The 11,353-nt window shown below is 56.8% G+C and overlaps 1 protein-coding gene across 1 annotated transcript; it reads right to left on the reverse strand.

Moving 5' to 3' along the window:
- Positions 1-2,103: 2,103 nt before the first annotated feature.
- On the reverse strand, positions 2,104-3,090 carry LOC138062799 (olfactory receptor 14J1-like). The gene has a single exon (XM_068921808.1). The coding sequence runs from the start codon at positions 3,037-3,039 to the stop codon at positions 2,104-2,106; it is 936 nt and encodes a 311-aa protein (XP_068777909.1). The 5' UTR covers positions 3,040-3,090.
- Positions 3,091-11,353: the final 8,263 nt, after the last annotated feature.

The following is an 11,353-nucleotide window of genomic DNA, read 5'->3' on the forward strand; positions in this document are numbered from 1 at the left end:
CTCCATCCCATCCTCTGCATCACTCATCAAGGCAAACAGCATTGGCTCCAGTATTGACCTCTGAAGAACATCACTGGTAGCCATTAGTCCGTTGGACTTTGCACCACTGTTCTCCGTCTTTGGAGCCAGGTGGCCTCCTGGTAATTTCCTGCAAAATCCAGTGCATACGGCTCCATCCCACATCTGCCCACTTTGGCGACAAAGGTGCTAGGGAAGATCATGTCAAAGGCCTTCCTCCATTCAGGCTATACAGCATGCGGGGCACTCCCCATGCCCACAAAGCCAGTCATTCCATCCCAGGAGGCAATCTGGGTGGGTCAGGCACAAGCTGCCCTCCATGACTTCATGCTGGCTGATCCCAATCCCTTCATGGGGCTGGAAATCACTCCCACAAAGATTTGCTTCCCAGGGGCTGAGGACACAGAGCAGTCTGTCCTTTCCCAGAGGCTCTTTCTTGTCCTTCTGGGAGATGGATGTAATGTTTGGGGGGAAGGTGGGGAGGGCTGGGACTGGAGAGCAGCTGTGGGGCTGTGCCAGCTCCATACCGCACCGCTGGTCCCTGCGGTTTGGGGAGAGGGGAGATGGGGCAGCAAAGGGGTTGGTGGCATGGTCAGCAGAGGAAGGGCAGGGAACAGTGGGGGCTGCAGCAAGGGGTCATGGAAGGTTTTGGCAGGACGGAGCTGGCCACACAGCAACACGTACCATGAAACCTGGGGTGGGTGACCAGGGCAGGGTGGGTGCGTGTCTGCTGCCCCACCAGCCTCCCAGCTGGAACTGGCCCCAGGAGGCAGGCCACAGGGACACTCTGGGTCCCTCCTTCTGGTGTCCAGGAGATCCCCTACCCCCAGCCTGCCTGCAGCCCCCCGGGCCAGCCCCTCTCTCCACGACACCCCAAGACCCCCTGCCCTGGGGCTCCTCTGGCCACTCCTGCTGCCCCAGGGGACACAGCACCCTGCCCTTCCTGGACACACAGAGAAACACGTTCCTCTTCCTCCTTTATTCCTCCTTGCCAGTGCACAATTGCTCCTTTCCTCTTCTCCAGGGACCTCCCTGCTCCCCGTAGAGCCTTTCCCCACGTCCGTGTGTCCAGGCTGGCCTGCCCGGCCCTTCCGGCCCTTCCTGGACCCTTCCCTGGGCTCCCCGCAGGGCCCCGGGCTGGCGGTGCTGCTGTGCAGAGCGAGTGGGCTGTGGACCTCACGGGGCCATGGGGTGACTCCACACTGGCTGGGGTGGTCACGGTGGGAAGCAGACCCAGCCGGACAGGCATCATTGCACCTGACAACCCCCACCAAGGGGTCTGTGGCCATGGACGATGCTCTGAGCAATCACAGGGCATTTCCAATGGCTCAGGAACCCTGAGCAGGTGTGTCCCTAGATGGGTCCCATGTTTTTTCATTGAAGGTGACATGAAGGACTCTCTGGGAGGACTCTCCCTTCCTGTGCCTGCGAGATCCTCACTGATTGTGGTGGGATTTCAGAGCTCTCACTTGCCTGCACATTCATTGGGTTTGCCCTTTACCTTTTGGTGCCTCCACTTGACTTTGTGAAGCTCCATTCACTGCCCACCCTGAGGCACACGATGCCCTAGGAGATGCCCTTTGCTCTCCCAGGGACTCCATGCTGCCTTTGAGAAGGTCAGACATCCATCTCCAGCCCTGTCAGATAAGAGACACCCCTTGACTGTTTACCACTACTTCCAGGAGCATTGGACATCCACAAGTGAGAGCTGAATCCAGCCCTCTTTCCCTAACGCATCACACCTTGAGCTCATTGCCTGGAGCCCATGGAGAGCCCAAGAAAAGCAACAGGGTCTTTCAGGGTGGAAGTCCTCAAGCACATAATTGAGTCCAGCTTTGGAAGCAGAGCCCAACTTTCAAGCAGTGAACTGAAGAAATCCTCTTTTATTAGACCTAAGTCAGCTCTGGCACAGTGATAGACATGTCCACAGCAGCTGTCTCAATCAGAAAGACAGGGCTTGTGCTGCTGGAGAAGCGTGATGAATTCAAACCCTCTGTACAAACATGACTATCACAGAGAGAATGCGCAAAGCATAAGAGTTTTGTGAGATTAATTAGTAACTGCTTGTGAGGAGAGATGGGCAGCTTATTTCTGCTGAACTAAAACCAATTGAATCAATTTGCTCAGCGCATCTTTGAGCTCCTTGTTCCTCATGCTGTAGATGAGCGGGTTCACTGCTGGAGGCACCACCGAGTACAGAACAGCCACCACCAGATTCAGAGCTGGGGAGGAGATGGAGGGGGGCTTCAGGTAGGCCAACGTGCCAGTGCTGACAAGCAAGGAGACGACAGCCAGGTGCGGGAGGCACATGGAGAAGGCTTTGTGCCTTCCCTGCTCAGAGGGCATCCTCAGCACGGCTGTGAAGATCTGCATGTAGGACAGCACAATGAAAATGAAACACCCAAAGACTAAACAGACACTAACCACAATAAGCCCAACTTCCCTGAAGTAAGAGTGTGAGCAGGAGAGCTTCAGGATCTGGGAAACTTCACAGAAGAATTGGTCCAGGACATTGCCTTGGCAGAGAGGGATGGAAAATGTGTTGGCAGTGTGCAGGAGAGCATGGAGAAAACCAGTGGCCCAGGCAGCTGCTGCCATCCTGACACAAGCTCTGGTGCCCAGGAGGGTCCCGTAGTGCAGGGGTCTGCAGATGGCAACGTAGCGGTCGTAGGCCATGACTGTGAGGAGAGAATACTCAGCTGAACATAAGAAAAAGAGGAAAAAGACCTGGGCAGCACATCCTGCGTAGGAAATGGCCGTGGTGTCCCTCAGGGAATTGGCCATGGATTTGGGGACAGTGGTGGAGATGGAGCCGAGGTCGAGGAGGGCAAGGTGGAGGAGGAAGAAGTACATGGGGGTGTGGAGGCGGTGGTGGCAGGCTACGGCTGTGATGATGAGGCCGTTGGCCAGGAGGGCAGCCAGGTAGGTGCCCAGGAAGAGTGAGAAGTGCAAGAGCTGCAGCTGCCGTGTGTCTGCAAACGCCGTGAGGAGGAACTGGTTGGGAGAGCTGCCGTTGAACATTTGCTCCCTCTGGGCTGTGGGAACTGTTTAAAGGGGAAAAGACAGTGGTAAGTCATGCAGTCTTTTCTGACCCCAACCCCTTCCACTTGTAATAGAAATCCCCACCTTTTCTCTGTACTTTACATTCATTCAGCGCTCTTTCCGGAGCTCTACTTCATGCTGACTGAACATGCCATGCAGAGCAGGGGCCTCAGCCAAGCCTCCAAAGAGTCCGTTCTGCTCTGCTGGGGGGTGTAAATGATGGTGTCAGTTAGCCCCATGCATTTGGTGGGTTACCTGAAAATTGTCGCTGGGAGAGGCAGAAAGGGAACTTGGTCCAGTGACTCGACCGTTTCTAGACGTCTCCATCCCAATGAGATCCTGAGACCCCATCCTCATGCCAATTTACTATGTGTGTTCTTTCTCCAGGCACTGTGGTGGGAGGGGGAGGTGACTAGCTCTGAGGTGCACATGCTACAGCAGGTTACGTCCACCCCTTATGTGGAAGGGCAGGTCAATGTTTAGATACCTGTTTTCTCTGGAAAATAACCTTCGGCAGAGGAGTCTGATTATTTATTTAGCTTTTAGGTGCCTCCCTCTCACTGTGGCGGCATTCTTTGACAGAGCAGAAATCTTTGGTATTTCAGTTGCTCTCAGCATGAGCACTCAGGCATCCCAAGGGGAAAAGAGGGCTTGCTGTGACTTTGTACAGAGTCACGGGATCTGGTCTGCCAAGGAGTCCTGCCCCTCACTGCCCTGCACTCGCACCTCTCTCCGCTGAAGGACACTCACCCTCACAAGCACCTCTCAGAGAGAAACTGGACGGAGCGGAGAGTGGAGGACTTCAGGCTGTAAGGGAAGATTTCCAAAGTCTTCTCTCTCAGCCTACATATGGAGATGGTGATGAAGAGCGGGACAAGGGCAGCTCATTTCCCAGCCCCACAGGGTGAATTTTCTGCAGCCTCACAGCTCCGAAGGGAGCTGGGGACAACTCACTCCCATTCAGACCCCTCTGTTGCCGAACTTGCAGTGTCAGTGTCTGAACCGCAGCTGAAACCCCCCAACCCCAAAGAGCCTGAGAGAGGAGCAGGAGCAGCATGGAGAGGAGGGGAAACAAGGGGCAGCACCATGATCCTGCTGCTGAGGGAAGCAAGGAGAGAGACAGACGGGCACTCACAAAAGCCTTCACCTTGCCCACCTGGCCATGCTGCCCTGCAGAGAGCGACATTGCAGGGCAGGTGCTCTCAGCCCCTTTGTCAGGGAGCACAAAAGGGGCCCGTGGCAGGAGAGATGCCCCTCTCCTCTGCCGGAGGTCTGGCTGCAGAGGAGGCAGCTCATGCCCTGGACTCCACGGCTGTCAGGGCAGAGGCTCTGCTGGGTGGGAGAGGAGACACAGGCAGCATGCTCAAAGGAAGGTGTTTGTATTGGAGAGACTGACCATGACTTGCAAAAATCCATCCCCCCATGATGATTCTGCTAGCAGATCCCTCTCATTCCCTGCTCATCTCGGCTGCCTGCAGCTGCCCCTGCTGGGAGCTTTCCCAGTCCCAACACCTTTTCCCTCTCAGTGGTCATAGTCCACATCCCACCCTCTGAGGGCTCAGTGGTGCCCTGAAGAAACCTTCCGGGATGGGGATGTGGGCAGGGGCACCTCTGTGCTTGCAGGTCCTAAAGAGCAGGTCACATAAATCCTCAGGAAGCCATAAAGAAGATGCTGGTGCTGCTGTAGGTAGAGATGGGGTTGAAAAGGGTTTGCTGAGCTTTCTCACAAACCTCCTGATCTCGGAGGGTGAAGGTTTGTGAGTCCCAGTTCCTTGCCAAACCAGAAAGCCCTTTCCTCTTTTCTCCCTGCCTAGATTAGAAAATGGAAAGCTCTGGGAGGAAAGTTCTTTCCCTTTCAAATAAATAGCCCTTTTTTTCACCTTCCTCTGCAGGGCAGGGACACTGCTCTGAATCACAACCCGAGACAGACGTGTGTGCATGTCCCACTCTTACAGCCCTGCATCCATCCCTGGGAGAAGGTAGCAGAACGCCGGGTCCCTGTGACGGTGTGCCAGGGAATCTCTGCTCTAAAGCATCTCCTCCTCCCCTCCACAAAGGAGAAGCCGGGAGAAAGATCTTTAGAAAACTTGTCATGGGGTGAGCTGGGTTCAGAAGACCCCTCCAAAAACCTCAGTAGTGTTGTCCTATAGCCAGGGACTTACCGTGTTCAGGGCTGGGAAGATGTCTCCCACAAGGAGCTCTCCTCTCTCCTCCCAATCCACACTGCCTTCCACTTCTCTCTGCCTTCTCGCAGCTCCTCTCAGCAGCAGCAGGCAGTGCCCGGAGCCCTGCTGCTCTTGGCAGAGGAGCTGCTCCTGCACACAGCTGGACACATGGGCACTGCTGCCACGGTGCCATTGACCTCCTTCTGTCCTGGGAGCCTGGACCCCTTCAGCAACAGTGGCCCAATTAAAGGCAGAAGTTCTCTGTCCCTCGGGCTCCCTCCTCCCGGGAAATGTTCACTGCAGAAAACCAAAATAATCACCAATGGTCCCTCTCTGAGCACTGAAGGAAGACTGATTCCAGCATTACAATATATCTCATCAGAGGAAGGTCACCTGCTAGAGGGGGAAACGTCACACTCTGGAAGCCCCTCTTCCTGCCTCTTAGTTAGGCAGGACTCCTAGAGAGGGGGCAAGAAGGGAGTTCATTCTCCCATGGTTCAGGTTTTCATTCAGATGAGTCCATCTGGGCATCTCATGCCAGTTTAGAAGCCCCGGGGTGGCAGTGGGATTCCCATCCATCCCGTGAAATCCACAAACACACAGCACATGGGGTTTTACCCTTGCCCAACCTGAAGTGTGCCCAACAGAGATGTCCGCATGGGAGCTCCTTGTCTAAGCTCCTGTTGTAATCCCTGGAGATGGAGAGTGGGAGTCAGTTGCTCACACACAAACACCTGGGGACATTGGAAGAGAGAGAGGTGGTCCAAAGCATGTGCCAGTGTCTGCTTGCTCTGATGGAGCCACTCTGAGACCCGCATCCTTCTGGAGCATCAGGTGGAGGCGAGGTGGGGAATTTCCTTGGCCATCTGAAATGACCCCAGGTGCCCAATACTGCTAGACACCCACTCACGAGGAAGCTGAGACATATCCAGATCCCAGTGTTACCAACAGCTCATGTCATTCAGTGCAGACACTTGATTTCATGACCTAGAAATAGGCTGGAAGGACCATGTCGGATGCCTGGGGTGTGCAGCACAACTGCATGCTTCTAGCACATACACCATGGCACCTACAGGGAAACCATGGCCCTTTTCAGTGCTTGCTGGACAAGTGCCCCAGGGCATCTCACGTTTCCTACCTGTGTCCACACAACTGAATCCCACCACGGCCCTTAGGCCAATTCCATCCTGCCTGCAGTCAAGCGTGCTGCGTAAATGGGAGGCACATCATATTGAGGTCTCCACTCTAGTGACTGCACTCTCCAACCCTTCTGGCTCTCCTGTCCCTGAACCTCTTCTCATCCTTCCACACGATATGAACAGGCACTGGGCTAGTGATGTCCTCAGGGTGGCTGGATCACAGGCTGCCCGGGCCCAGGGACTTCTACAGTAGCATCTTGTGCTTCCTAGAGATCGATTCACCTCTGTCACAGGCCCCAAGGTGCTCCAGAGGCAGCTCAGGCTGCTAATCCCTCTCCTGCCATTCCTGCACAGCTCAGCTCTCTTTCTCCCTGGCCTTGGGCACTGCAGGGTTTCCTCTGTCAGTGGGAACCTCCTTCCACCATCATATTGGCCACCTCCTATCCATGCCAGCATGTCACCCCTTGCAGTCAAAGCCTTTGCCTACAGAAGGTCCTTGGAAACATGTTTCCCTGTGACAAATCTTCTGTCCGTGCCACAGCTGAGGTGCTGAACTCCAAATATATGCAGACATATGAAGCCTGGGGTGCAGATAGGAGCAAACGGAGATGCCCAAGCTGTCACAGCACTGCCACATGCTTGGAATAACTGAGATGGGGTGGGGTCACTTGCATGACTGGAGTCCTTCAATGGCAGAGTACAAGGTCTTCAGGAAACTCCACCAGGGAAGATGAGGAGGAGGAGGCCCTGTGTGGGAAGGGCACATTGCACAGCATCGTGTCCAGGTGGGTTTTGAATCTCTCCAGGCAAGGAGACTCCACAACCTCTCTGGGCAACCTCTGCCAGGGCTCTGTCACTCTCACAGGCAAGAAGGTTTCCCTCAGATTCAGGTGGAACTTCCCCTCATGACACAACTCGTCCACAACAGCACACCTGCTGCAGGAGAGCTGACTGTCAGCCCAGGCCTCACCAAGAGGCCCCAAGCACCCCCTGCACCCTCAACCCTGTAGAGCTGCGTCTACTGGCAGAGGGTCTCTCTGCGTCCAAGTTTCTGACACAACTGATGCAACAACTCCAATAGCTACTGGGGAACGTCCTCTCCACTATTACATGACCATATTTGAGCAAGCACACACTGCTAGGATTGGTACTAGGGTACCAGGTACTAGGTACAGTACAGCCTCCCGGGAAAGCCAGGGTGCTGTGGGGGGATCCAGGGTGCCAGGGACTGTAGCCAGGGGAGAAGCACTGCCCTGAGGTGACGCTGAAAAGCCCAAGGACCAGCTGAGCTCCAGAGATGGGAAATGGCTTTCCCCAGGCTCACCCTGGGCAACATTCGTGGGAAATGAGAACACTTCCCCAAATTTGCTCCCCAGCCTTGCCCATGGTTATGGAACATGGGAAGCACCAGGGTCCCACGTAAAGCCCTCTGCATGATGCGTGTTAAGGGCCTAGTTGCTCTTTTCTGGCATCTCATCTCTCTCCTAAGCACCGCAGACTGAGAAACCTTGCTGAGGCCTTTTCAAAACAAAGAGCCTGCTTTGGTGCCTGAAGGAGGAAGGCTGCGTCCTGTCCCATCCTGTCCTACATCCTCCTTTGACAAGAAGAGTGACCCACAGGAGAAACCAGGCTCACCAGGCTCGCCAAAGCATCGCAGCCCATGGCCACCCTTTGTGCTGTTTGACCTCACATGACTTTGATCCCATCTTTAACAAGTGACAAGCCCCTAACATAGCCCCAAACCCCAGCTTCCCGCACAGGTCTGCCCTGTGCAGAGACCTGTTGGTGCAGGGGCGCAGAAGTGACCTCTGCCGTGCCCCATCTTAGATTTTTCACAGCCTTTGTCACCATCTGGTCATGTTTCTGAAGGATTTATCAGCAAGTTTTGGAAACTAACTGGGGGAAGGGCAGGTGGTTGCTTTGCAGAACATGGAGGGAAGTCTCTCTGGTCTCTCCCTGGCTGTGCCATCACCATGTCCATGGCGGTGACCTACTGAGCCCTGAGATGACATGGGCTGAGGTCACAGTGGGATGTGCCACATCACAGAGAGGTCTCTCCCCGGTGCCATGGGGACTTCCCTGCTAGGCCAGAGCACGGCTCACACGCTCCCCACTGCTGCCCTTCAGAGCTACTCCCCAGCAAGGAGGGAGGACAGGAGGCAGAGGGGCTGCACTGGGGCTCCTCACCAACAGGCACAAGAGCAGGGACACATTGGAGAGGAATTGTGGGGGACGAGACAGGAAGAGAGTCCTTTTTCCCTGGAGGGAGAGGTGAGCCGAAGGAAAGGGGCCAAACGAGATGGAGACTGCTGGACCAAGAACATTAGCCCAGACCACGGATACTTGTTTTCTAGCGCTCTGGCAACTCTCCACCAAGGGTAAGGGATTCAGGAACTTCTTCCTGAGGTGTCGCACAGAGACTGTGAAATGGAAAAACAGCGGTGGGTCCTGGGCAGTGGGGGTGTCTGGATAGGGCTGGGGGTGGCCACAAGAGCCCTGTCTGAGGGTCCCCTCTGGCTCAGGAAGCAATGGGGCAGGCAGGAGTGCTGGGTCCTGGGGCTGGGGCTGTCCTGAGCCCCGAGGCTCCTGTGGGGCTGGCTCCATCCCCTCATGACAGGGTGGGGAGGAAATCCAGGCCCAAGTTTCCCTGGGAGTGGGTCTCCCTTTGGAATCTGGCTCTGGAAGGAAAGGGGTCCTGTGTGCCCTGGAGGCTAGAGTGTCCACCACCTCCCATGGGGATCTCAAGAGCCTGCTGGAAATGCCCACAGAGGAAATGAAAACTTCACCTTAAATAACCCCAAGGCATCTCCTTGTTTGGGAGAACCTCTGTTCCTCCCCCCGCCCCCCCCCCCCCCCCGGAGCCTTTTATGTTTCGAGCTTGGCAGAGCATGTTTTGGGCTCAGACCTGGTGTCCTCAGATGGCCATACCCCCTTCCTCCTGCAAACTGGGCTCCAAGCTCTGCACCCAAAAGACAGCAGATTTGGGAGAGCAGCTTGGAGAGAGGTGGGGGGTGCCGTGGCCACCCCACCAGTCCTGGCTGATGCCAGGCAGATTTTCCCCAGAGTCATGGTGGACAGTGCTGGAGTGAGTGCAGCAGGGCCATCTCCCGCTGCTCCAGTCAGCTCCACACCTCCACTCCGCAGCACCGGCAGGCCCAGAGCTGCTCTCCCCCTTGCTGCCCCTGCCCCGGGGCTCCTCAGCCTTCCAGAGCGACCCACTGGGCCCAGCCGGGTCCCAGAGGGAGCAGGAGGAGCGATGGTGCCAGTGGGGCTGCATTCCTCCAGAAGTAGATGACGGGGCTGGTGGGGCTGGGAACATGGGACAGAGGAGCATAGGCCCGAGGGTAGCTGCCCTACAAGCCAGCTGTGCCAGATGGCCCTGAGCAGCTGATCCAGGACGGAGTGGTGGGGTTGGGGTGAGCAGGCTCAGCCTTGGAGAGGGCAGGGGAAGCTGCAGGGGGCAATAGCCACGAGGCCGGGGTCCCTAGTGTCTGCGAGAGCTGGGCCAGAAAATCACCACTGCCCAATCAGTTCTTTGTCGGTAGCTGAGAGGCCAGCAGGGGGCCCGTGGCTCGGCTGCTGATTCTGAGGTCCCTTGGGGCTGAGGAGCTGAGAGGCCAGCTGCAGGAACAAGGCTTGCGTGTTGTCTGTAAGGTCCCTTCTGCAAGGGTTACGTGATTGGCTAGCAGGAGGCGTGTGGCTGGGAAGGTGCTTGTGAGGTGGCTTGTAGCTGAGCAGTTGCTGGGGCAGCAGCAGGTGCACGGCTGGGACGCGTGCTTTGGAGGTGACGTTGGCCGGAGCAGCTGGGAGGTGAGCATTTGGCTGATGGCTGAGGAAGTTATTGTGAGGTCACTTGTGTGTCAGGGGCTTGTAGGGCAGTGGCAGGCAGACGGCTGGGAAGGTGGCCGTGAGGTCCTGTCTTTTGGAGTGGCTGATAGGGCAGCAGGAGGCAGGTGGCTGGGAAGGTGCTTGTGAGGTGACTGCAGAGAGAGCAGCCCAGACTGCCCATGGCTGGGAAGTGACTCGGAGGTCCCGCCTGTCCCCGCAGCATGTAGGCCCGCAGCGTGGCTTAGATATTGGCGGTGGAATCTAGGGCTGACAGTGTGTGCGTGGTGTGGAAATTGTGCCCCATGAAAAGAGAGGGGCCTGGTGAGGTTTGTCTGCAAGATGGGAATGCTCTTTCTGCCCTTGGATTGGTGGAGGTGGGAAGGGAGCAGGAGCAGAGGTGTGAGTGGATGTTCAGAGGAAGTGCTTGTTGCTGCCTCTTGGAGGACTAGAAGCAAAGAGAAGGGCTGGAGAGTGGGCCTGGGTGTGTTTTGGGGGCATTTTGGGGGTGGTGTCCTGGCTGCTGGCCTGTGTGGTGGTGTGGCCTGTGTGTGCCTGCTGCAGAGGGGCGTGCTGGCTGTCCACGCTGTGTGAGGGGAGGGGTGGGGGTGAGGTGTGTGCCAGTGGGGGGTGGCGTGTGGTGGGGAGAGGCGGTGGCCCCAGGGTGTTGGTTGTGGGTGCGGGAGGAGACGTGTGGAGAGAGCAGTGCTGTGCGTGGGCAGTGCCATGAGGCTGGGGAGGTGGGGAGCGCCGCGAGGTGAGCAGGTGCCTTGGCTGCTGGGGCCCCGGCTGCCCTGGTGGCCCCATGAGCCAGGCACGCTGGCAGCCGGCTGCCTTCTGCCCGCTCAGCTTCAGGCCTTGAGTTTCCTCCGCTCTTGCCAGGCTCTGCAGCCAGGACCCACACGAAAGTGCAGGGAGTGCTTCTGCTTGCTCTGAGAGCTGTACGAGGCATGCTTTTCGCTCCTTTCCTCTCGGTTGCTTCTCCAGGGGAGAGCTTTCCCCTGCAGCAGTGTTTGCTGAAGGAGCAGGAGGCCGGGGGAGTTGCTCGTTCATGGCTGGGCGTTAGCGTGCTGGAAGGTGTTTGGAGGAGTGAAGGCCTTGTGCAGAGGTGGTCTTTGGAGAGGGGCGGGTGTGTTCTTGGGAGAGGACTCTCGAGGGGGGCTG

This window comes from Struthio camelus, chromosome 29 (genome assembly GCF_040807025.1).
Source record: "Struthio camelus isolate bStrCam1 chromosome 29, bStrCam1.hap1, whole genome shotgun sequence".
Lineage (NCBI taxonomy): Eukaryota > Metazoa > Chordata > Aves > Struthioniformes > Struthionidae > Struthio > Struthio camelus.